The 27,194-nt window shown below is 51.4% G+C and overlaps 1 protein-coding gene across 1 annotated transcript in view; it reads right to left on the bottom strand.

Moving 5' to 3' along the window:
- LOC109922558 (pre-B-cell leukemia transcription factor 2-like) overlaps nucleotides 1–27,194 on the bottom strand; it is a 69,351-nt gene that overhangs the window by 11,519 nt on the left and 30,638 nt on the right. Inside the window, exons 5-8 of the mRNA XM_048616526.1 lie at nucleotides 11,869–12,113; nucleotides 10,951–11,141; nucleotides 9,823–9,958; nucleotides 1,898–2,054 (exon numbers count right to left, since the gene is read on the bottom strand). Of these exons, the coding sequence (XP_048472483.1) occupies nucleotides 1,898–2,054; nucleotides 9,823–9,958; nucleotides 10,951–11,141; nucleotides 11,869–12,113 (729 nt within the window). The remainder of the gene's footprint in view (nucleotides 1–1,897; nucleotides 2,055–9,822; nucleotides 9,959–10,950; nucleotides 11,142–11,868; nucleotides 12,114–27,194) is intronic.

Raw genomic sequence — 27,194 nt, 5'->3', positions numbered from 1 at the left:
TCGGTATCATCTCACAGAGTCTGCTTTGACACTGGGACGGGTGCCATTGCATGCCAACAGTCGCAAAAGTGGGGGCTGCGCCAGGGCGAACCAAGGTCAGGCACGGTCGCTGTGCAGATGTTTTCGAAATGCACTATCCCGGGGTGGGGGGGGCAGCGGGTAGTCCAAGAATGAGAAAGGACAGGGAGCAGCACCCTACGCAAGGTCCTCTGGTTATTAAAAGTACACTGCACCTCTGCAAGGCTAGAGAGCCCTGGCCTTGGAACAGAAAGGCAGTGCAGAGCTCAATCCCTGCACATCTCCTTGAGTCGGGCTATACTAACCTTCCCCACCCCCAATCGCTAAACGATAAAGCCTCGCCAATACAGAGAGCTGCAACAAGGTTACTGCAGGGACAGAACAGTGCGGGCACTATTTCAGCTCCTTCGCACCAGTACTCAGTGAGATGGCAGGGTCCAACCCTGTCCCCTCCCCTTCCCTGCCTCTACTCCTCTGGCGTTTGAAGGGAAATAGAAAGAAACTTCCAAATAAAAGACAGCCCGAGGTGGAACGAGGCAGCTTTTGGTTCAGTGGGTACAGGCACCACTGGCCTCAACAGCTGGGGGGAGCACAGGGAGGATGACACAGTGACCCAGGAGTGGGGTGGGGAGACCGAGCACAAGCGTGAGAGAGAGCGCGTACACACAAGGGACACAGAGGAAGGGCGGCGCACTCGAGCTAGCAAATGTATTCTTGACTGCAGTATTGGGGGCGTGCAGGAATATTGAGCGAAGGATAAAATCAGACCAGCCACAATCGTATTGAATGGCAGAGCAGACTCGAAGGGCCGAACAGCCTGGTTGAGTTGGTGTATTTGCACCAAAGAGAGATAAAAACATCTGGAGCAAAGGTTGCAGGAGGTGGGGTAGTGGGGAGAGACAGAGAGCAGAGCAAGAGAGAGTGAGCAAGGAAGGAAGATGAAATAGTTTGCAGGGATAATGAAGGGAGGGAGAGGGGAGTGCGAAAAGAAGAAACTGAGTGAGAGATGGAGAAGGACGACGTGACGGGAGAGGCAGAATGTAGGGAAGTGCCAGAGAGAAGCAAGTCGAGACTTTCTGAGCGAAGGGCACAGCGCACATCACGGAATTCCTAGTGTGGAAGGAGGCCATTCGGCCCATCGGGTCTACACTGACTCCCCGCCCCCCTCCCAAAAGAGCATTCCGCCCAGACCCATTCCCCTGCCCCGCAACCCTATCCCTGTAACCCTGCATTTCCTGCGGCTAACCCATCTAATCTTTGGACTGTGAGGAGAAACCGGAGCACCCCCGCGCAGACATAGGGGAAGAATGTGCAAACTCCGCACAGAGGGTCGCCCGAGGGTGGGATCGAACCCGGGCCTCCGGGCGCTGTGAGGCAGCGGTGCTAACTCTTCGCGCGTTGCGGTTTCTCCCATATTTTCCCGCAAGATGAGCAGTGACCAAAACACACCGGCAGTGCCAGCAGAGAGTAGACGGGGACCAAAGGGACAACGAGCAAAGCCAACAGCATCACAGGTGAACAAAAGAAAAAAAACACACGAGATGCCAAGGCTGGAATGCAAACAGAGCGAGCGAAGCAGAAAAACCTTAAAACGAGAGAAATGGGAGACGTCCGACAGGACGCGAGAGACAAGGGAGGCTGCGATCACAAGGTGGAGCTTTTCTCTTTCTAAAACAAAACACGAAAGAAAAGAAAAGGTGACTCAGACTGGGTGGTACGGGTAAAGCTGCCCTAGGAGGGTAATGAAATGGCCTCAACCCAATCAGGTCTTCGTTCCTTAATCTTTTCGTTTTGCTCAAGCCCCCGCCTTTTGGCTGTCGTGCTGAAAGAGCAACAGTCAGTAGAGAGGATACTGTCGCTAGGTTAGCAGCCTACCTACCTGCAGAGGTGGGAGTGGTGGGCGAGTTTGCTTGGCTGTTCTGGGAGGCAGCTGTAGCACTGACGGCGGTCTTAACAGCGTAAATGTTAGCCTCCTCCTGGAACTTACCAATGTTCTTCTTATATCGGATTCGCTTGTTTCCAAACCAGTTGGATACCTGAAGGGAGGCAGACGAAGCCATCAGAGACGTCTTCTCCTGCACAACGCACACCCATCCACCCCTTCCCCCGCCAAAGCCCAAGGTTCAACGCATCAACTCTTTTCTCCAACCCTCCCCGTCTTCCCCCCCCCACCGCCCCCCCCCCCCCCCCCACCCCGCCCCCACCAACCCCGCACCACCTCCCAGGACACCGGCCGGCGCAACCCATGGAGAGAAAAGGTGTCGGATCGCCTCATCATACAATGGCCAACTCAACACAGAGCACAAGACTCTTCCCCACCTCCCATGCCATTGACTCTCGCTCTCTCTCACGTTCCCATAAGCAGACTTGCCTCTGACCAGCGCCTCGTCATTCCCGCACCATTCCCTTCCTGAAGACGCGTTCGTACAGGAGGGGCATTCTGCCAGCCTCTCTCGATCAGTTCAAACACAGCTCATTTGTCCCTTGTTAACCCAGCCCGGCTCCTGAAGCCTCCCCCGCTAACTCAGCCCAATGAGGACGACCACCTACTGACCAAAGGGCCGTCACAATTCGAGCAGGTCCCAGCCCTGAGGTCCTTTCTCAGGTTCACCCCCGTCAGTCTCCTCACCCCGCGCCGTGTCTCCGGTTTTCTTTCTCAGTCAGGGATTAACTTTATCAGAGAGAAAAAAAAAAATGTTTGTAGGAAAAAAAACGGGAAATGGAACCAAGGAGCAGCCAAGTGAGACCTGTTGGGGTCGAATGTGTTTGTGAAAGAGTCGGGATGGGGCAGGAGGGGCTATATTCTAAACCTGCACTGTCCCCAAAGGAACCGGGCTTCAAACACAAACCCATCCATCCACCCTCCCAGGGTACCCGCAGGGCTAATCCTTCCGAGTGAGTGCCAGGTGTGGCTTCCTCTACATCGGGGAAACCAAGCGGAGGCTCGGGGACCGCTTTGCAGAACACCTACGCTCGGTTCGCAATAAACAACTGCACCTCCCAGTCGCAAACCATTTCAACTCCCCCTCCCATTCCTCAAACGACATGTCCATCCTGGGCCTCCTGCAGTGCCACAACGATGCCACCCGAAGGTTGCAGGAACAGCAACTCATATTCCGCTTGGGAACCCTGCAGCCCAATGGTATCAATGTGGATTTCATAAGTTTCAAAATCTCCCCTCCCCCTACCGCATCCCAAAACCAGTCCAGCTCGTCCCTGCCTCCCTAACCTGTTCTTCCTCCCACCTATCCCCTCCTCCCACCTCAAGCCGCACCTCCATCTCCTACCGACCAACCTCATCCTGCCCCCTTGACCTGTCCGTCCTCCCTGGACTGACCTATCCCCTTCCTAACTCCCTACCTACACTCACCTTTACTGGCTCCATCCCCGCCTCTTCGACCTGTTTGTTTCCTCTCCACCTATCCTCTCCTCTATCCCTCTTCTATCCGCCTCCCACTCTCTCCCTATTTATTTCGGAACCCCCTTCCCCTCCCCCTTTTCTGATGAAGGGTCTCGGCCCGAAACGTCAGCCTCTCTGCTCCTATGATGCTGCTTGGCCTGCTGTGTTCATCCAGCCCTGCACCTTGTTGTCTCTGAGTGCCAGGAAAACCAGCCAGAGTCCGGGATGGATCCAGTCCAACCCTTCGTTACCTCAGTAAAGCCCGTGGAGAGGCTGTGCTGTCACTGGGCCGAAGTGAGGGAGGGACCGGATCAGAACAGATCACCACCCACACAGGATGGGGAAGGGACTGGATCAGAACAGATCAGGACTTTCAGAAGAGGGGGGGGAACTGGATCAGAATAAATTGTCAGCTTCAGGGGCAGGAGCACTGGATTGAAACAGATCACCACCTTCAGCAGAGGGAGGGACTAAATTAGAACAGATCAGCACCTTCAGCAAAGGGGGGGAGGAACTGGATCAGAACAGATCAGCACCTTTACAGGATGGGGGAGGGACTGGATCAGAAGCGATCAGCACCTTCATGGACAGGGAGGGAGAGGCTGGATCTGAAGTGAGCTAAAGGAGGGACTGATGAACCATCTAAAAGTTACACTTGACTGAACACCTTGCTTAGATTGTGCCAGGTCTCCTGACAGCTGGAGATTAGCAAACCCAGGAGGAATGTGCACCATTTCCCTTGCTGCTCTTGCAGAGATCAAATTACCATCTCTTTGCCTCGATCCACAAGACCCTGCAAACGCTGACACTACAGATCTGATCTCAGGTGAAAAATGCTTCAATTGAACTGAACTCCTTCGACAGGTCCCTTCTCTCTGTCTCCCTCTGCGACAATGAGAGCTTTAACTCAAAAGTGACATTAACTACCCACTCCAATTTACCCCCGGGGCTACAAGCTCCCCCTGCTTGTCAAAAACAATTCCATTTATCACAAGGGGATTGGAAGGTAATTTGGTAATTAGCCCTAATCCACAAGGAATCAGAGGCACATCTTCCAGTTAGAGCGAAACGAGGGCTTCCCTAGTGGAGCAGCTCCAGTATACCAAGCCTGGGAAATGTAAACTGGTATCTGCTTATTCCTCAAACACATCCCAGGGGAATGATGAACAAGTGCATCAATGTTAACGAGAGCTTTACTCTGTGCTGTACCAGCACTGGGAGTGTTTGATGGGGACAGTGCAGTGGGAGCTTTACTCTGTCTCTAACCCCGTGCTGTCCCTGTCCTGGGAGTGTTTGATGGGGACAGCGTAGAGGGAGCTTCATTCTGTATCTAACGCCGTGCTGTCCCTGTTCCGGGAGTGTTTGATGGGGGACAGTGTAGATGCAGCTTTACTGTCTATCTAATCCCATACTGTTCCTGCGTTGGACGTGTTTCAATGGGGGAAACAGTCTAGAGGAAACTTTACCTTGTGTTTGAAAGAGTAGAGGGACCTTTACCCTGTATCTAAACTGTGCTGTTTATGTCTTGCTAGTTACATGTGACAACAACATGGAGACATATTCCGTGACTGAAAACACTTTCTGAAGGCTCCCCGCCTGCCTTGAAAGGAGTTCCATTGTGGAACTTCTCGTACAGGGGCGACCAACCAATCTCAATGTGGGAGACATTATTTCAAATGATTTAAGTAATCCCGAGCCCCTTCCCCCGACCTGGACCAGTTGAGGGTGCTTTCTGTCGAGTGGCTCTGAGCTGGAACAGGAAGATCTGTGGCTTAACCCTTGAACTGCTGTGGTGTGACAATGGACTTCTCACCGTCCAACAGACTGCCCGACCTCAGCATCCCCTTAGGAACGCCCAGCTTGCAGGAACAGGCACAGCTGAATGGGGCAGGGAGTCACAACACGGATGTGACAGGAGTGGTCGAACAGAAGAAGGAGGGGCAATGCAGGAACTGTGCTCGGATACTAACTTCACAGGGATGACAACCCAGTCGGTCATGATCCAAAATGGCAACCAAGTAGGTAACAGCAACAACCAATCAGGATTCAACATCCCAACACAAGCACCTCACCAAATGGTGCCTGAGGTTTGACAGCCAGTGTTTTCTCGGAGGACCGTTTGTATTTAGAACAGGGGCTGAACAGTGACCTCCTCCTGCTCCCATGTTGCAAGGGGGAAGAGACACAGCAGGTCAGGGGGTAAGAGTGGGAGCTCACGACCAATTCAGCTGATGGCACAGATTATAGGTGCTGTACAGACATCTTGGGGACCAGGACGGAGGGAGTGCTGTTACCTCGCAAGGTGGTGGGGCTGCACGAGTGGAGGGAGATGGGGGAGCAGGGTGAGGAGTGTTAAATGAGAGCGAGAGCAAGAGCTCCAGAAGTCAACATGCCACCAATTCAGAAGCCAGTCTAGGTCCGTGGGTGGACGGGACACGGTGAGAGTCAAGGGGTTCCATGTGATCCCACCTCCCCGTCAGGTAGAAGACGGACGGCAGGGCTGAGGGCTCCAGCAGCTGACGAGCTGGGCTGTGGGGAGGTGGGCAGCTGGCGATGTGGAGGTAAGAGACAACTAGAGGGCCACAGCAGAACCACAGCCCAGGGACACTCCCATCAGGGGAAACAAGCAAGGGTGGAAATTACAGCACCATTCCACCCTTGGCACGCGGTGGTGTCGGCACTCAGTTGATGCCTTTTGTAAGGCTTGGCGGGCTTTCTCCTTCGACCTCCGTGGGCCTCGGGTTGCTGCGGCGGTTGCTAGGAGATTTCCACTCCTCTGGCCCAACCGCTGTACGGAGAGGCGAAGCCTTGGCTGATTTTATGGGCTATTGGTGGTCAGGTGGCAATAGTTTGGTGAACACTGCCAACTGGGCTGGGTTGGGCGGCCGGCCACTGAGGCCATTCAGCCCTCCCAGCCTGCTCCACCGTGACCACAGCCCTTCATCTAACTTTGTTCACAATTCCTCCCCCATCCAGCCCCAAGAACTCATTCTCAAAAACATTCAATGTTTTGGCCTCAACTGCTTTCTGTGGCAGGGAATTCGACAGGCTCCCCGCTCTCTGGATGAAGACATTTCTCCTCATCGCAATCCTCAATGGCCTACTCTCCCGGCCAACCACCCCACCGTATCCTTAGACTGTGACTCCAGGGGACGGTGAATTGCAGGGGTCGTCACTACTTTTCATATATTTAGCTCATTTTAATTGGAACCGAGTGTTGATGTCAAGAGTTGAACTTTGAACAGCAGCTTGCTTTAAAAGAGAAGAGAACAAAGAGTGGTGTGTGCTGATGGGAGCTGGCCTTGAAGATAATGCACCTTAGTTACCATTCTAAGTACTCTGTAGATGATGTAGCATCCAGTTGCTGTTGTTGTTACGCTCAGGGCTGTTAGCTGGCTGGCAGTGAATTGGTTAATAAGGAGGAGACCATAGCTAACTTGAGGTCTACAAAATCATGAGGTATAGACAGGGTGGATAGCAAGAAGCTTTCTCCCCCAGAGTGGGGGACTCAATTACTAGGGGTCACGATTTCAAGGTGAGAGGGGAAAAAGTTTAAGGGACATATGTGTGGAAAGTTCTTTACGCAGAGGGTGGTGGGTGCCTGGAACGCGTTGCCAGTGGAGGTGGTAAAGGCGGGCACGATAGCGTCATTTAAGATGTATCTAGACAGATACATGAATGGGCAGGGAGCAGCGGGATACAGATCCTTGGAAAATAGGCGACAGGTTTAGGTAGAGTATCTGGATCGGCGCAGGCTTGGAGGGCCAAAGGGCCTGTTCCTGTGCTGTAATTTTCTTTGTTCTAACCTGCCAACCACAGTATTCCGATTGGAAAAAGAACTGCATTTTGGCAGGAGACAGATTTTTGGAAGCTCCAGAGATGCTGTTATGTTTTGCTCCCTCTTGTCTCTCTGGTATTCAATCAAGCTATCAAATTGTTGAACGTCCTGAGAAAAGAATCCCAATCTGTAAGGAATAAGAATGTTTCTGGAAGTGTGCTGAATCTATTCTCATTCACTGGTGTTTGGCATTCATGACATGCAGTTCTACTCGCCTGTGAACAACTCATTGTTCAAGGATTTTGTGAAGGTCTGCTATCCATCATTTGAAAAGGAATATTGAACTGGCAAATTATAATTCATTTATTTGCTTTTTGCTTCATCTCTTACCAAAGCCTGTCTGTCTATCAGTTGGGGGTTATAATCAGAAGATCTGGACTTTACGTCACAGATATTAATTAGATTACCTTATTACTTATGTTCTTAAAAAGTTATATACTCAATAATAAATTGTTAATTCTTAAGTTATAAACTAGGTGGTCAAGATCCGTTACTTGTAAAGTCAGGTTAGGAACGATTAGGCGGTTTTGAGGGTCGGTAAATGTTTTCATTTCACTGTGTTACGAACCTAGTGACAGGGAGTCTGATTTAGCTTGAGGAAGTTATCTCAGAGTTGTAACAGTATGCTCGATTGTTGAGTACACACAAGACTGGAATCAATAAGGGAGCTAGGGTTAAGGCAGGAACATGGACTGGAGGTGAACCGTATTGAATGGTGAAATAGTCTCGAGGGGCCTGTTTCTTTATCAATGTGTTGGGAATTGCAGTGGGGAATTTGCCCACAGTAAGCTCCTGCAAACAGGTGATGAGGTACTTGGCCAGGTTTCAGTGGCGTTGACCTGAAAGTTAAATATTGGCCAGGACAGAAAGGAGAACTCCCTGACAAGAATAGGCTGAGGTTTTTGGCTGAGGGGACACAGTCTCAGTACAGCGTCCCATCTTAGAGACATACCGTGTCGAATAGACAGCACCAGCCTCGGCCAAAGCCTGGTCGGGACTTGAACCCACCTGACTCATGAGGCGCTGCGTTTGACCAGCTGATTCCTGCCATGAGATTTCTGGCAATCCCTCTCTGCAGCCACTCAGGAGCAGAAAGAGGCTATTCAGCCCTTCAAACATGCTCCGTCATATGGTTGATCTGTGTCCTAACTTAACCTGTCTCGCTTCCATCAGGCTTTACGTCCTTACGTCACAAACGACCTCACTTCTGAAATCTCCTATTGACCCCTCAGGTGATCCTTTAAAAGGGTAGGAAGTTCCAGATTCCCATGACACCTTGTGAACAAAGGCAATGCGAAAGAAAGGGTGTCTCTTTTTTTATTTTGCGTCTTTTTTTTGAAAAGAAAAGCACATGGACTGAAATCAGAAAGAGTTCTTTTAAGAAAAGAAGTGCGTGAAAGGGTGGCTGTAGTTTCCAAAGCAAGTAACCTGATGCTCATTGCAGGTATAATGTAAACTGCTGAATAAGCAATAACTGCAGACTGGACAGCTGGGAACAAGGGAGAGAGAGAGAGAGAGCGAGCGAGCGAGATGGGGCACGCGAAACAGAGAGATGCCCTTCTCCAGCTCAGGCATGGTCTCCCTGTTCTGTGCAGTCAGAACTCAACATGAAGGAAACCACTTGATCTTTCCTGCAACAGGTGCTATCTGCTGTGACTTTTAACTGTAGAGTCAGAGACTTCCTTGTGCCTCCCGCCAAATGACAGAAAGATGACTGAAGCAAAGCGCTGGCCAACAGGAGAATCATCTGAGATAACCAGGTGTCGAGCTGGATGAACACAGCAGGCCAAGCAGCATCAGAGGAGCAGGAGAGCTGACGTTTCGGGTCGAGACCCTTCTTCAGAACTGGAACAGTTAACGTTAACTCTGATTTCTCCTCACAGATGCTGTCAGACCTGCTGAGGTTTCCCAGCAACTTCTGACCTTTATAACTCTGTCTGTCTGTCTTCGTAGGGGGAGTTTATAAGGATATTAGAGTTTTAATTGGCAATGTTATATGCTGATGGTTTATAACTGCTCAACTGTAACTAGAGTCTAATGCCTTGTAAAAATAGTAATTCTTGTTCAGTACTTGAACCTGGTCCGTGCTTTTGATCAGTCGTGGTGTGGAAGTCAAGTAAACTGGAGAACTGTGTGTGCTTTGTAAGACCTTGATGTTAATGACGACTCTAGGAATAAAGGGGCTATATTTACACAGCGTTCCTCACGTGAGTCCCGACAAATACCCGCCAAAACAGCTCATTTTCTTTCAGATTTCCCTGACAACAGGAAATATGTTCTCTCTCTCTCTCTCTTGCTATAGGTCAAAATCCACCTGTAGATCACTCCGGAGCCGTCCAGGGAGTGGACGAGCTATGCAGTCGTTATAAAAAAGTGTCGACGAAAGGAATTCAAACTTTCAAAAAAAAAAAAGGAAAATCACACAAAAACAATGAAAAGGCCGCGGAAATAAAACATGGAGCGCGGGGGGGGGGGGGGGGAGCCGCAGCAGCAGGCACACAAAACAATAACGAGAGAAAAGGTACCTGTGAGAAGGTTAAATGGGTCTAACCTGCGATACACTGACCTGCGATACAGTGATACCACACTTCTTTGCCAGCTCTTCCTTGGCCTCCTCACTGGGGTAAGGGTTACTGAGGTGAGAGTAAAAGTATTCGTTCAGAATCTCTGTGGCCTGCTTGCTGAAGTTACGTCTCTTTCTCCTGCAGAAGGAAAGTTCACAAGTCACTAGCGAGTCGGCGAGATCTGTTGAGGGGTGGGGAGAGTGCGAGCAGAGGGCTTATCGTTCACCGTTAGACACCATCGCGAGGAGTGACGCACCGAAGGCCAAGGCCCCCCACCCCCAGCTCCACCTTGCTGGTGATGGCGTGGTGAACTGCTGATCACAGGCTAGGAGCGCAGGCAAAGTGATCCAGGTTAAATGAACCAACACCGCTGGTCCCAGGCCAATCCCAGACCCAGCTGGTCAGGAACCTTGACAACCCCACCCACCGCGCCCGCCACCCCCCCAAAACTTAAAAATACAAATTAGATTCGAACACCCCATCCTTGCCTCGGACAGCACCTGTACTTCACGGTTACCCGTCCTCCCCCAATTCCAACACCCCTCCGCCTTTCTCTCTTGCGTTCCCCACCTTCCCTCCTTCCATTCACCACCGCCTCCTCCCTCAGTTTAAAAAAAAAAGACCCACACTCCTCCTGCTTCCCTTTCCCACTCCCGCGCTCCACACCCCCCCACACCTTCCCACTCCCTCCCACTGTACTCCTGGTACCCAGGACACTGTTTTCTCCATCCCTCCCTCTCCCCTTCTCTCTCTCGTTCAATTCCCCCTCCACTCCTTCTGTACATCATCTCATTTCCACTCCCCCACACTGCCCACCCTCCATTTCCCTCCAGCTCCCTCCCTCCTTCTGGTTCCCCCCATCTCCCTCACTCCCGCTCACCCCCAGCTCCCTCCCTCACCCATGCTCCCCCTGCTCACTGTTTCGTTACTCCCTCCCCACACCCCCAACTCCGTCTATACCCTCCACGGTTGGCCCTCATCTTTCCTTCAGTCCCCCTTCCCCTCCCACGCCCACCGCACACGCACACCAAACCAAACTGGGCAGTTCCTACAACTGATCCCCGATTCCTGCTGATCCTCACCGATCCCCAGAGTGGGTCCGGGAGGGGTTAGGGAATATCTGTACTGACCTGGCGTCCAGGAACCGGGACCGGAGGATCATGACCGCCTCGCAAGTGCTCTGTTTTAGCTGCATCTGGATGGAGCTGAACTTCCGGTGGATTATCCCGACCATCCGCTCGATTTCCTTTGGGGAGATGGGCCTCGTTCGACTCTGCTCCCTCAGGAGGTTCATCACGTGTGTCGTAAACTCACTGCAGGCCTGAGAGAAAACGGACAGGGAGGGCCCAAGAGCCCAGTGAAGATAAGACCTGGCCTCAGGCCCACCAGGCCAACAGTATGGACGCTGCTCCAGCACCCCCCAGGCCAACAGTATGGGCACTGCTCCAGCACCCCCCAGGCCAACAGTATGGGCACTGCTCCAGACAAACCCTCAGGCCAACAGTACGGACACTGCTCCAGGCTCCCCAGGCCAACAGTATGGATGCTGCTCCAGTATCCCCCAGGGCCAACAGTATGGATGCTGCTCCAGCACCCCCCAGGGCCAACAGTATGGACACTGCTTCAGACAAACCCCCAGAGCCAACAGTACGGACACTGCTCCAGGCCCCCCAGGGCCAACAGGGCCAGTATGGATGCTACTTCAGCCCACAGAGCACAGGCGCATATCTACACAGAACGAGGAAGAATGGTGCAGATGGACAGACTGCATCAGGAGGGGGTAAAAGAAAAACAAGAAGGAGTGCACAGAGTTAGATGAAATCAAGACTTCACTGACAAAGGAGCCTTTACTCTGTATCTAACCTCGTGCTGCCCCTGTCCTGGGAGTGTTCGATGGGGGCACAGTGTAGAGGGAGCTTTACTGTGTACCTAACCCAGTGTTGTCCCTGCTCTGGGTGTGTTTGGTGGTGGACACAGTGTAGAGGGAGCTTTGCTCTATACCTAGCCCCGTGCCGTCCCCGCGAGCAGGGCCCTTGTTGCATGTTTACCTGCTCGTATTTCTCCAGCTCGGTGTGGTAGATCTGCCGGATCTGGGCCAGCTTCGCCCGGTAGTCCGAGTGCTCGATTGAGTTATCGGGTGAGATGCCCCCGGATGCTGCGGCTGCGGCCGCGGCCGCCGCCGAGCCACCGCCTTTCTCCGGCCCGGCTACCCCCTCCGCCAGCAGCATGTTGTCCAATCGCATCAGCTGGGGGTCCACAGGTTCCTCCTCCTGACTGCTGCGAATACTGAGACCTGGAGCCAGCAGGAGAAACTCCGTTAAGCTCTCTCTGCTTCGACAGTGCGACGGTCAACAACAGGATCCGGTCACCCCATCACAGGAAGGATATTATTAAGCTTGGGGGGAGGGGGGAGTGGTGGTGGGGGTTAGAAGAGATTTATCGGGATGTTGCCGGATGTGGAAGGTTTGAGTTATTGGGAAGAGGTTCGTACCTCTTTCACTGGAGCAAAGGAGGTTGACAGACAACCTTATAAAGGTATATATCATCATGAGGGATATAGATAGGGTTAGTGGTTCCCTAGGATGGGGGGGGTTTCAAGATTAGGGGGTACAGTTTTTAAGGTGAGGAGGAGAGAGATTCAAAAAAGACGTGAGGGGCAAATTTTTTTTTTTTTTTCCGAACAAACAGAGGGTAGGTCGCACGTGGAATGAACTTCCAGAGGAAGTGGTGGATGCGGGTACAGTTACAAGGTTTAAAAGACATTTGGAGAAGTACAAGAATAGGAAAGGCTTGGAGGGATATGGGCGGGTGGGACCAGTTTAGTTTGGGATTACGTTCAGCTACAGACTGGTTGAAGCGAGGGGTCTGTTTCCATGCTGTACGTCTCTATGTCAAAGACCACGGCGACAGACACCTCACCTCCAGGGCCAACCAGAGATACATCCAAATGGCATTCCTGAGAACAGTTGATCCCCGGGGAAGAAACGTACATGCAACAGTTTCATTTAAATAGCAACTTTCAAGTCTTGGCCGTCCTAAATCCCCTCCTAGCCAATTACGTACAGGTATTAAAACAGAGAATGTGACCAGCAACATGTGCATGATGAGCTCTCCCAAAATAGTGAAGCAATCATGTTTTACCGACGTTAGTTCAGGGATAAACATCAGACCTGGCACCGGGAAATGACCCGAAGTAATCTCATGGAATTTTTAACAGAGCTGCTTCAGGCCATTTGGCCCCTGCATCAAGTTCACTCATGTATTTCGGGCTCAGCTCTGGCTTTCTGTACTTGCCCTGCTGTTGGCTACACTTGAAGACAGGCCATCCGTGGCTCTTCCCAAGGACCACCAACCCAACAGTTACAACACTGGGAAATGCCCTTGTTCAACTCCCACACTCCAGCACTTGGCCCGTAGCCTTGTGGGCCTAAAGTAGCAGGTGCCTTGCTCAAGAGAAGGTTACCCATGCCCTGGACTCCCCAGCCCAGGACAGGGGAAAACATCTCAGCATCTGACATTGTCTCAAGCTTCATTTTAAAGTCACAGGCAAAAGGCAGCACTGCACCAGTGCTCAATCTGCAGAACAAGACTCCAGTCCGCTCTTGTTGAGTGCGATTATGCAAGTCTGTTTCCTATTGATGCTCACTGCACTGGATTGGTTAGGTCTGGGCGTGGACTTGGAGCAAAGATAGTCAGGGGACGGGCCACTGTGAATCAGACCTGTCTCCTCCCTCACACACTCTCTCACTCGAGCGAAATCTCTTTCGATCCCAGTAGTAATTTGCAACAGCCTCAAACCTGCCACCATCAGACTGAGGGGACATGAGTGGCGCCTACTAAGCTACATCTCAGCAGGAACATCTCTTGGCGTCCTGGAAAACACACCAGACACGGGGGCAATGAGAGAGGGGGGCACGGGGGTGACAAAAGAGGGACACGTGAAAAGACAGCAACACTGTGCAGCCCTTCAGCTGATCCTGTGCTTGTGGAGCGCTCACTGACAAAATGACTGGCACAGTCACCCAGAGAGACAGGAAGGAGTGAGCGCCCATCAAAGTAATTAATAACTGAGAGCCCTTGGCAATTGACCACGTGATAAACACGAGTGTAATTAACAGTTAACAAGACTGGACAGGCTTCGGCGTGAGATGCTGCACTCTCTGACACCCAGACACACAATGTGGCCACATTATCAGTCAACTGATAAACAACCTCGCAAGAAGAGTCGCTGCATTCTCAGGCTCCGAGCACAGATCCCGAGCAGGTTTTGTACTCCAGGAGCTATTCTGTGACCCAGGCAATGCTCACTCTCACTGGTTTCTGGTGTTTCAATAATTAAAGCCATCTCGAGTTTCACTGAAAAATGCAGAGAACCCAACTTTCAAGGCCACAGTGGGGGCAAACATCGCTACAGGTAGCAGGAAGCTCTTTCCAAGACCTTTGGGGCGGGCACGGTGGCTCATTGGGTCAGCACTGCTGCCTCACAGCGCCCGGGACCCGGGTTCAATTCCACCCTCGAGCAACTGTCTGTGTGGAGTTTGCACATTCTCCCCGTGTCTGTGTGGGTTTCCTCCGGGTGCTCCGGTTTCCTCCCACAGTCCAAAAATGTGCAGGGTTAGGGTGGGTCGACCATGGGCAATGCAGGGTGACAGGGATAGGGTAGGGGGATAGGATGCTCTTGGAGTCAATGGGCTAAAAGGCCTGCTTCCGCACTGTAAGGATTCTGTGATTTTACGATTCTCATCTTTGAAACCCATCCACAATCAGGCCATGGTTAGGGGTAGGATCCTGCGACACTTACGCTTCTCTCACAGCCCAGATCGTACTGTCCGTTTCCTAACCCAGGGCGTTCTTACAACGTAACTGCAACCCCCACCCCCCCCCCCCAAAACACCTAACCCAGAGCATTCTTACAACGTAACCACCCCCCATACACCTAACCCAGAGCGTTCTGACATAGTAACCCCCTCCCATACACCGAACCCAGAGCGTTCTTATATCGTAACCCCACCATACACCTAACCCAGAGCGTTCTTATATCGTAACCCCCCCACACACCTAACCCAGAGCGTTCTTACACCGTAAGTGCTGCACCGTCCCTGCACGCCTAACCTACAGAATCCTCCTCTCCACGCCACCTCCCCCAACGACAGATCCAGATTTCTCATCACACCACACCCAGCCCCTTCTCAGAGCATCCTCACGCCTATTGCTCCCTCACATAAACCTCCCTCCCTGCCCTGCAGCACCCAGATGCAGGTATGTAAATGGAAGATGGTCTCAGGGGCAAATGTCTGACAACAATATACGTTATTCACCACCTCTGGCTCCCAATCCTTTTCACACAGCAGCAACAAAACCACACAAAAAAAAACTTTAAAGTGTTTCAGTTGACTCAATCCTGTACCAGGATGTCAGCATTCTCATTGTTTTGGGAAGCCAGTGAGTCACTGGTTTCCATGGTCTGTGCATCTATCTTTGAGTGCACGTGTGTCTCTGTCCGTCTGTAGACCTGTGAGTGTGCCTGTATGTGTGTGCACATGCCTGTGTGTGCGCCTGTCTACGTGTGCGTTCCTGTCTATGTGTGTCCACGCCTGTGTGCATATCCGAATGTCTGTGTGCGTAACTGAGTGCCTGTGTGTGCATTTCATTCTATTACCTACAATGAACAGGACAGCACAGAAACAGGCCCTCCAGCACAGCAAAACTGCGTCGACATTGGACGCCTTGCTAAACTAAAAACCTCTTGCCTTTACGTGGTCCGTATCCCTCTATTACCTGGTTATTCCTATATCTGTCAAGATCCCTCTTAAACATTACTATTGTATCCACCTCCACCATCTCCTCTGGCAGCACATTCCAGGCACTTACCACCCTCTGTGCAAAGAAAAACCTACCTCTCTCATCTCCTTTAAACTTACCCCTTTTTACCTTAAACCTATGTAAGTGACATTTCTACCATGTGGAAAAAAAAGAGAGACTTCAACAATCCATTCCTCTCACAATTTTGTAAAGTTGTACCAGGTCACCTCTCATCCTCCGACATTCAATTGAAAACAAACCATGTTTATCCAATTTCTCCTTACTGCTAATACCCGCCAAACCAGGCAACATCTTGATAAACCCCTTCTGTACCCTCCCCAAATCCTCCACATCCTTCTGGTAGTATAGTAACCAGAACTGCACACAATATTCCAAAATGTGGCCTTCCTGAAGTTCTGTACAGCTGCAGTTCTTACACTCTATGCCCTGTCCAATGAAGGGAAGCATGCCATAAAGTTTCTTGACCACTTATTCCACTTGTGTTACCACTTTTAGGGAACTGCAGACCTGTACACCTGGACCTCTCTGTATGTTGATGCTAAGGGTTCTGCCATTTACTGTTTACTTCCCTCCTGCATTACACCTTCTAAATGCATCACTCAATGAATTAATCTCATGCTGTTTCTCTATGTCCCTGCATGCCATTTCAATCCAAATAACCATCCAGTTCCCCTCTTGAACCCCTCAAATGAACCTGCCTCCACCACATTTCCAGGCAGTGCATTCCACTACTCACTTTGAGAAAAATAAATTTTCCTCTCACATCACCTTTGCTTCATTTGAACATCACATTAAATCTACGCTCTCTCGTTCTTCATTCTTCTACGCTGTAGAAGTTGATAAAATAATTAAGGGGTATGGATAGGGTTAATGGTAGGTGCCTTTTCCCCAGGAATGGGGGATTTCACAATTAGAGGGCACATTTTTAAGGTGAGAGGAGGCAGATTTTAAAAAGACAGGAGTGGCAATTTTTTTTTAATAGAGGGTGGTTCACACACGGAATGAACTTCCTGAGGAAGTGGTGGATATGGGTACAATTACAACGTTTACAAGACATTTAGACAAGTACATGAATAGGAAAGATTTGGAGGGATCTGGGCCAGGAGCAGACAGGTGGGACTAGTTTATTTTGGGAACATGGTCAGCATGGACTGGTTGGACCGAAGGGTCTATTTCTGTGCTGTATGACTCTATGATTGGGAACAGTAGCCCCAAGGCCCTAACATCTACCTTATCCAGTCCATTCGTGAACTTTGAAAACTTTTGGAAATTGTAGCGAGTGGCAAATTATTAACATAACAATACAAGCAGAAAATAACGAAAAGGATTGCCCCTCATTTGAACATAATCGAAGGACATTGTCAAACGCGGTAGATTAAAGAGGCCAGCGCCTACTGCCCTGCAAACTGCGTCCCCCTCCCCACCCCCGTATTGAAGCTAAATGGTGGGAGGCTGTTGGTTGACTTTGTTCAATTCTCGATTGTTGACAGGTTATCGGTGAGTCTACAGAGGAGGAGTTTGGGCAGTCTCACAGCTGGACGCGTTCCGTGTCCCTCCCTTCGGCCAAAAGGCCTCCCTTTCTCCTTTGCCGGGTCGTACGTTGACTTTTCACGTGGCAGCGGCGAAAGGGGGCAGCAGTGGAATCGAGGGGTGAGTGGGGACCCGGTTGTGCGCACACACGCAGCGGCAGCCAGTAGCAAAGCTCTGAGCAGCAGCTCTGCAATGCAAATTATAGGAAGGCGTTCACTCCTCCCTTTCGCCCCAACATTCCCCCTCTGCCCACCACCCCAGTTCCCTAAAAGCGCAGCACCACGGATGGATTGTACATGGGTGGGTGCAGCACCTGTGTGGGCAGGGCATCACAGAAAACAGGAACAGGAGTAGGCCGCTCTGCCCTTCCAAACTCCACTGCCATTCAACAACGCAGCACCCCACCCGTGTTCCCGTTTTTTCTTTCTTTCTTCCTTCCTCAGACCCTTCGACTCCTTTAGCCCGAAGAGACATATCTAACCCCTTCTTGAAGACATTCGTGTTGTTTCGGCCCAAATCGCTTTCGGTGGGAGAGAGATTTCTGCCGGCTCCCCACCCCCGCTGAGCGAAGACGTTTCTCCTCAAAGAACCCTGAAGGTTCACAGCATACAGGAAAGGCCTTTTGGCCCATCGAGTCTGTGCAGTTCAAAAACCAGCACCCAATTATTCTCGTCCAGCTCATCTCAATCCTCAATTGCCTACCCCTGTGAGCCCCCGGCTCATCGGAAACACTGCTTTACTTGGGTTTCACCCCGCTAGAATTTTGTAGATTGCTGCGAGACCCGCACCCACTCTTCTAAACCCCAGCGAACATAGTCCTAACCGATCCAGTCTCTCTCTTTGCAGTGACAGCCCTGCCACCCCAGGGATCAGTCTGGGAAACGTTCACCACACTCCGTCCATTCCCAGGAACGTCCTTCCTCGGAGAAGGAGAACCAAAACTGCACTCCCAGGTATCAGATCACAATGCGTCTTATGGAAAAAAAAAACGCACGCAAATGCAAAGCAGCTGGAGATCACGGAGCACTGGAGACCGCCAGGTGCAGTACATATGTGGAGAAGCAATTGACCCAGCTCTTTATTCTGCTGTTTAAACTCTACATGGCTCTGCGCTGTCTCCACGGCGACGACCCAACAGTGACCCACCCCCCTACCCTTCCACAAAAGGAGGAGGAGGAGGAGGAGGAAAGGGGGAGGGAAGGCGCGGATCCTTCTTGCAGGGAGGAGAGGAGAGGAGAGGAGAGGAGAGGAGAGGGGGGGGGTCAACGGCAGCTGCCACAGCGACGGCGTGAAATTCCTTGCATTCCCTCTGCTCGGCAGGACTCGGGGCACAGCGCCTGCGGATGGGTTGCGGGCGTGAGCGTGCGCGTGCATGTGAGAGAGCGCGGGGGCGAGGGCGAGAAAGCAACAGCATATGAGCGAGATAGCGTGAGCGAGCGCGCGTTGCGAGCAAGAGTGTGTTCGCGTGCACGCACATGAGAGAGTGTGTGTGTGTGTGTATATGAGGGAATGAATGCACGCGCGGGCCATGTTAAAAAAAAGTGCGCGCATAAGTAGGTGTGCATGTGTACATGTTTGTATATGTATCTGTGTGCACGTGTGTGTGCGCGCGTGCCCGTGAGTGTGAGACCATGAGTCTGCGCCTGGTTCTATGTGTGCGTGTGCGCGCCTTCTTAAAACAAAGATTTCTCCTGCTCAAAAGGAAGGCGAGTTGCTACTTGACAGACTGGAAGCTGAAAAGCTTCCCCTCCTCCATTCTATTACACACACACACGCATTGTATTACGGCCAAGCCAGCCATATAAACCTGAAAGCAGAACTTGTTCGTCAAGAAATGTCACGTCTCACTCAGGGAGGCCAAGGCCAAAGAAAACACACACGTACACTCCTCTTACAGGATTGCAGTGTCGACGGCTCCCAATCGCTGCCAAAGCCCAACACCCTGCCTGTCCTAGCCCTCACCATTCCCCAATCATTGTCAAGTGAGAGTACTGCAAAATTGTAGAGCAGCAGGAATATCTATGTACACAGAAACAGGCAGACAGGCATACGTGCATACATAGGAGCACTTGCACACACGCACACACATGCAATTAAATCATGCAAGAAGTCAATGTATAGCATTTCACAAAAATGACCAAAGAGTAATGGAGGCCACTAAAGCTTAGCTTCAGGTTTGTAAAAGTAATACTTGATGGAATTATACAGCATAAGAGGATGTCATTCGGCCCACTGTGCCTGTGTTAGCTCTCTGACAGAGTTATCCAAAGGCCTGCTCCTTTCCCACACTGTCGCGTGAATGTTTCCTTCTGGAAGGTTTATACAATTTCTCTTGGACAGTTACTGTCCAATCTGGATGTGTCATTCTCTCAGGCCGAGCACTGAACCATCACAACCTGCTGTGTAAGGAAACAAACTTTCTCAACATTCCACTGGCCCCTACTGCCTTCAAACACATTGATCTCCCGGGCAACGCCACCCTCCACAATTTACTCCTCCAAAGATTCACCAGAATGCTTGGGCACGAGAGATATAAGGGCAAGGAACACAGGAGTAGAGGAGGGAGGCGGGTAGGGACACAAAGGAGGGAAGAGATAGATTATGGAAAAAACGGGGGCTCCTGGAAAGGGGGATAAAAGGGGAACAGGGGAACAGGGAAAGAGATAGGGGGAGAGCACAGAAGGGACAGAAAGTGGGAGGGAGCAGTGGAGGGCCAGAGAATGACAGGAGAGAAAAGAGTGAGTCAGGAAGAGAAGAGTTTGGGAGTATGTGCGCGCGAGTAATCAGAATTGGACAGAGATGGTCAATGAATTGATAGCCTTCTATTTGAAGTGCAAACTGTACATGTGGCAAGCTTAATGTATTTGTGACAACTAAAGCACAGCTTTAGGAGAGGTCAGAGATTGCGGAAACACCACTCTGATGATCACTTCTCCTCTCCCTCCTTCTCTCTCTCTCTTTCCCCCCACAAAGCTGAGCAGCTGACCCCTCTCTCTCCTGCCTTCCATCAGGGTTCATGTGCAGATTGAATCACTTCCACCAAACTCCTCCCTCTGTCAAACTTCCATGCTCACTAACCCGGAGGCGCTCAGCTTTATTCAGACTTCAATTAAAACACCAATGCAACGGCTCCTCCTCCTCAAGGAATGATGCTCTGACCCATCAACTTTAACAGTCCTTGACGCCAAGTTAAATTAGCGTGTGCCCTTCTGATTGACCTACTCCACCCACTGAACTGACTTAACCCGTTCTACTTACTGTAGCTCACAGATAGCAAGAACTGCCTATGCTAGAGTCTGAGATAACACAGTGTGGAGCTGGAGGAGTACAACGGGCCAGGTAGCATCAGAGGAGCAGGAATGCCGACGTTTTGGGTCGGGACCCTTCTTCAGAAATTCAGACCCGAAACGTCGACTTCCCTGCTCCTCTGATGCTGCCTGGCCTGCTATGTTCCTCCAGCTTCACACTGTGCTGCCTCTAGCTACTGTAGCTTCCACTTTACAATTAATCAGGCAATTCTGAAATGCAGTCACTATTGTAATGTACAAAAGGTAGTTGCTGAGCACTGCACAGCTAAACCCCACGGTCAGCAATGAGAAAAAAAAAAACAATCACTTCTGCTCTGAAGGCGCGCCGCACTCTCGCCGCTGACCCTCCAACAGTGCTACACTCTCGCAGTACTCACACTCCAATGCTGCGGTTCCCTCTCAGGGCTCCTCATGCCTGCACCCTCCAGAGTTCTCCCTTTTACTGTAGATTGCCCGAGACTCTTCACTCCACACTCGTTTACATTAAACCTCCCCTGCCACGTGGTTGCCCATTCCACCAACACGCCCAGCTCCTTTCAAAGTCCATCGGCATCTCCTTCTCTTCCATTGGCATCTCCAGCTGCTCCTCAGTCACACAGCAGTGCTTTGGATTAACCTCGGTGCAGCTCTCAAACTGCAAACATGCAAGGAGCCTTCTCAAATTCATTGAGGAACCGTCTACGGCAAGCTGCGCCATCATGCTTTGATTTTTGTTTTCCGATGGGCTGAAGTTTAGTAAATTCTCTGAGATGCCAGCCAACGACTCTCGAGATTGTTGGAATTAAAAATTTCCACTCCTTGCCGCAGTGTGGATTGAACGCTCAACGTCTGGGCTTTCAGCCCAGTATTGGAGCTCATGAACATGCCCATCAGGGGGTTTGCGTAACGGTTCCATCACCGTATCTTCCACTCCCTGCATCCATTCCTCAAACCAACCACAGACAGTCCGGCCTCTTCCCTCAGGCCCCGTCAGGTCCCATTTGCTGCGGAACCAGAGTCAACATCAAACAGAACTCTGAGCCGAAACAACGCTGCGCAGTTCTCGGACTGTTCCTCCCGCGGATGATTTACGAGAAAAGTGAGCGCTGACCGCCCATCCCTTAATCGTGCGGAGAGCGTTTAGGAGTAGGGGCCACATCGCTATGGGCCTGGAGTCACGTGTAGGCCAGACCAGGTAAGGGTGACCTTCCACGGGCAAATCAGATGGGTTTTAAACAACTATTGGTACCAACTGCAAGGTCCCTTTGCGCTCACTTCTCATTGGCGTACCCAGGATCGGCGTCCGGTTCCAGAACCTTCTGCATCAGGCCGACCAGATGCACCATGGGCTATATTTAGCCATACCCCAACCTCCCTTGGGGCAGGGACTCAACTCGGTTTCGTCTGACGGAGGTAGAGGAAAGCCACGAGCTGCTTGACTGAAGTGAGGCGTGTCTCAGAGATGGTGTACTTGATGGGGATCAGGTCCGTGGACAGACAGACAGACATTGTCACCCAGACGACAAGATGGTCTCCTTCAAGACCCAGGGCAAGCCCATAGCACCATCCCACTGGGTCAAGTTTACCCTTTGGGATCGCTGCTTCCAATTTCCACCCTGTTGCATCGAAGGTTAAAGTCGGTGCAATTTTCCAGTTCACGGCTACAGCCAGGGGTGGGGGATCAGTCGGAGCAGATCGAGGGACAGCGGACACGCTCGCGATGGGGGTGGGGTGGGGTTACCCAGAGCAAGACCCCTTCCCCGCAAGTGGAGGAAAAGGAAATGTTGCTGGGGGGATGGGGCGAACAACGTTGGAAGGGTGGTCGCGGACGCAGACTCCCATTCAAGGGAAGCGTCCAGATGGCCCTGCCGAGGGTTGGAGCAGCCAAGGGGCTGGAGGATCCCACCAAGAAAGGATACGGCTGGGAAACCACTGAAGGGGGGGTGGTGGGGGGGTTCCACAGGGAGGCTGGGAAGAAACCTCGTCAGGAAATGGGTTGGCCGAAAGAATCCAAACATTTGCCGATTCTGTGAATGGAGGTAGAAATAGGACCAGGCCCCTTGAGGCTACCCCATTGAATAAGGTCACAGCCACTCCAGGTTTGGTCTCAGTTAAGCATCTCGGTGGCACAGAGGGACAAGATCAATGGTAACAACGACCTGATGGAGGGTCGTGATCCACAGGGCTGCTGGTGGGGTCAGGGTGGGGGGGGGGGGGGAGCTGTAGCAGAAAGTGCAAGAGTTGGCAGTTTATTCGTAATTCTTCCAATAAAGTTGACAGCAGTGGCTGCTCACAGTGTTCAGATCGACGATTTGTTGAGCACCTCTATTTCGGGCACTGACTCTCCGATCACCTCCACCCCACTCCCTCACCAACATCTCCACCTTCCACCTCCAGCCCCGATCCCAGTGAGCCTGGCGTAAGGCCCCAGGCCGATGAGGGCGTTCACAGCCTTCGGGAGCGAACCCAGAGTTTGACCGTAGCCTCAGCTTCCCCCGTGGTCAGGTTGCAGCTGACAGAATCATACAGTACCCCAAAGGATGGGCCCTTTTGCGGTGGGCTCCTCCCGTTTTCCATCAGGGATCTGGGGCACAGAGTGCCTCACACGGCACAACTGGAGATTGAGAAAGCTCACTGGGCACCAGGCCGCATGCGGGTTCCGTGGCCTGGATGGAACTGCGTTAATGCACACGGACGACGAACATTGAGTTTTTTTTTTTGAAGGGGCCACTCCTTAACTTTCTGGCTGGCTCTTCAGTCCCACGCTCCTGATCTACGGGCAACCCGGTGTGGGCAAGAGGGAGGCCAGTCGGAGAGCCTTCTCGCGGGTCTGCTCCTGGGCCTGGCCAAGGTGGTCATTAGCAGGCCCAGGCAGCGGGCCTTCGAGAGGTTCCCGACTGTCTGCCCCTCTTTTGCAGCTATGTCCACAGCCAGATCTCTCTGGAAAGGGAGCACGCAGTGCTCCCCAGCACAGTCAACGCCTTTTGAGACCAGTGGGCACCGCAGGGGCTGGGAGGTGTATCATCAGCTTAAGCAGCGTAACTTTTATTGAGTAGATTTCCACTTCCTTATACAAGATTCAGAAGAGGCCCTTCAGCCCATTGAATCCATACTGCCAAATATATATTCCTACCTATACTAGCCCCACTTTACCAACTAGGCCCACAGCCTTCAACATTAGGACATTTCAAGCGGTCATCCATATAAAATTATGAGATGCATAGATAGGGTTGACAGTCAGAATCTTTTTCCTAGAAGTGAAATGTCTAATACTAGGAGATGGGAGTTTTTAAGGTGGGAGGGGGCAAGTTCAAAAGAGATGGGAGGGGTACGTCGTGCTTATTTTAAAACACAACGTGTGGAACGCAGAGCCGTGGATGGCAGTGATGCAGATATGATCGGGGCTGTTTAAGGGGCTTGTAGAATGCAGGGATATTGACCAAAAGCAGGAAAAAGGGAATGGTTTAATTTGGCGTTGTGTTAAGCTCAACATTGTGGGCCAAAGGGCCTGTTCCTGTGCTGGACTCTTCTACGTTCTATCCACGTGTTCATTGAAAGATTGCGAGGTTCCCAGGCAGTGCATTCCAGACCCCCTCTGGGTGATAAAGATTTTCCTCAAATCCCCTCCTGCCTTTCACTCTCGCTGCCGAGACCGTTATCCCCAGTGAACACTCTCGCTTGCTCGATTATTCTGCCTCGCTCCCCACTTGTCATCTCATCTCTCCCACTTTCACTTCTACCTCGGGCCATGTGGAAGGGACACATCTTCATACGCAGGGGCCTGTTCCCTCTGCAGGCCCAGGGCAGCACGTCCCAGGCTTTGCGCCGTCATTGAACGAAACGAAAACGCGGTGGCCGTCGCTCCCCGGCTCACTCTCCACTGCAACGCCTCGACCAGGAGGCCACCAATCAGCAGCCTGCTTCTCACGCAGCACAAGAAACGGGGCATTCTTGCAACCTGCCCTGATGCAGAGCCAGAGGGAAAATCTTCATGGGCACGTCGTTTTCTTCAGCTCTTCCGTCACTTCCATCTGCACCACCCCACCCCCAACCCCCGCCACTTATTTCTCCCTGGCTTAAAAATTACCATTACATCTCTGAGTACTGCTGGTGCTTCTGGGTAAAAGCGCTTTCTAGTGAAAGGCCATCAGACAGAAACATGAACTTTACTTCCCCCTCCTCAGCTGTTAGCAAAAGTCAGGGCAAATTCAATCACACGCTTCCCACCCCCACCAAGTCTCAAGTGAGGGAATCTCTGGAGAAAAGGTACTTTACTCCTCGGATTTGAGGGAGGAATTTCAGGGGTCCGTGGGAGGTGGTTGAAGTAGCTTGCCGAGACTGGACGACGAGATGCAAGATATAAAAGACAGAAAGCGTTGAAAATAAAACTGCATAGGTCGGGGCAGTGTTGAGAGGAGACACAGCGAAACTAATCTAACGTCCATCAGTACAGTCGTTGGTTGAAGATGTTAACTCAGTCGCTTTCTCTCCGCGTCAATGTTGTCATATAATTATGGAATCCCCACAGTGCAGAAGCAAGCCATTTGGCCCATCGAGTCCACATCCCCAGACGCAAGTAGCCAAACCACCTAACCCGCATATGTTTAGATTGCGAGAGGAAACCCGCACAGACACGGCGAGAAAGTGCAAACCCCACACAGACAGTCACCCGAGGCTGGAATTGAACCGAGTCCCTGGTGCCGTGAGGCAGCAGTGCTAGCTCCAGAGCCACCCTATCACCCAGTGCTTGGTTGAGCTTTTCCAGGGTTTTCAGGATGTAGGTTGGTGAGGCAGAGTGATGCCAACAGAGCAGGTTCAATTCAGGTTACCATGATGGAGCCTTCTCCTGAACCTCTCAGGTCCTGGTGGCATTGCTGAGCGAAGAGACCCTGGAGTGCAGGTTGATAGCTCCTTGAAAGTGGAGCTGCAGGCAGACAGGATAATGAAGAAGGCATTTGCCTTTATCAGCCGGTGCATTGAGTATAGGAGTTGGGAGGTCAAGTTGAGGTTGTACAGGACATTGGTGAGGCCAGTTTTTGCAATATGGTGTTCAACTCTGGTCTTTTTGCTATAGGAAGGACATTGTTAAACTTGAAAGGGTTCAGGGATGGTGCCAGGGTTGGAGGATTTGAGCAATAAGGAGAGGCTGAATAGGCTGGGGCTATTTTCCCTGGAGCATCGGAGGCTGAGGGGTGACGTTATAGAGGTTTATAAAATCATGTGGGGCATGGATAGGTTGAAGAGTCAAGGTCTTTTCCCCAGGCTAGTGGAGTCCAAAACTAGAGGGCATAGATTTAAGGTGAGAGGGGAAAGATTTAAAAGGGACCCGAGGGGTAACTTTTTCACACAGAGGGTGGTGAGTGGAATGAGTTGCCAGAGGAAGTGGAGGAGGCTGGTAAAATTACAACATTTAAAAGGCATCTGGATGGGTACATGAATATGAAAGAGGGGTATGGTCAAATGCTGGCAAATGGAACAAGATTATTTTAGAATATTTGGCTGGCATGGATGAGTTAGATCGAAGGGTCTACTTCCATGCTGTACAGTTCTATGACTCTGCCGACGCAAGGTGACCCTCAGATTAAACCACCACCAGTCATCACGCACTCTCTCCCTCTGTAATGAGACAGCAGCCCCATTTCCGTCTTTATCCCACATTGCCAACATGTACGGCCATTTGCTTTCAGAAATCCTACGGCACAGCACTGTCCACGGAGCAAAACATTCAAAGTAATCCACTGGAAGATCACTCGACATTCAGGCACATGAGGAGCAGATTGGGTAGACAGGCAAAAAGCTGACAGAGTACTTCAACATTTTAGGAGGAGGAGCGCAGCAGAAGAGAGGAAAGAGAGAGGCGGAAGGCAGAGGAATTTAGAGAGCTGGGACTGCAACGTTTATCGTCCAGACCGCTGAGGGCACAGCCATCAATACTGGAGCAGCTAAGATTGGGAATGCTGCGAAGAGGAGAGCCGGAGGAGAACGCAAACGGGCGCAGGGTCATGGAGGCTTTTTAAAGCCGGCTTTGAAAATTCACTGGAAGCACAGAGGTGGTGGGCTGGATCCATGTCGGTGTCAGGCAGCACACCGGTGATAGGTGACCACGGCTCAGCACCTGCTGGTGTGTGAACGAGAGGCAGACTCTCAGCCAAACTCAAGCTCACAGAAAGCCAGGACTGGAAAGTGTCAGAATAGGCCGGTCTCGAGGTAATGGTAGAACGGAGCTGTGTCGTTTCCACAGCCAAAGGGCTGAAGCCAGGACAGTGATATTTGTGCCATAGAGGTCAATGAAAGCAACCAAAAGGTTGTAGCCTCACCACTGATGTCCAACACTTCTTTCAGCGAATAACAGCAAAAACCTCAAACCACAACCAACACAGTTGCTTCTCCTTCCTTTAGTCTCTCCTGGGGAGGGGTGTTACTAGTGCTGGTATTGGTTTCTCTTTGCTGTGGGTCTGGAATCACATGTAGGCCAGGCCGGGTAAGGACGCGGTAGATTTCCTTCCTCCCCCTAAAAGGACTGGGCGATGCGGACGGGTTTTCACGAGGATAGTCTGGTGTCACTAGTACCTTTCGATGTTGGATCTTTTCACGAACTGGCTGTAAACTCCCTGCCTGCTGTGATGGATTCGGAACCCGTGCCTATGGCATCATCTGCCTGGACTAATCCACTGCATTGTCGGGCCGATGGTAACACCAACAGGCCATCGTCTCCCCAGTGGCAACTTCCCTCT

This window comes from Rhincodon typus, chromosome 35 (genome assembly GCF_021869965.1).
Source record: "Rhincodon typus isolate 14 chromosome 35, sRhiTyp1.1, whole genome shotgun sequence".
Lineage (NCBI taxonomy): Eukaryota > Metazoa > Chordata > Chondrichthyes > Orectolobiformes > Rhincodontidae > Rhincodon > Rhincodon typus.
This window is presented reverse-complemented; position numbering and strand designations above follow the sequence as displayed.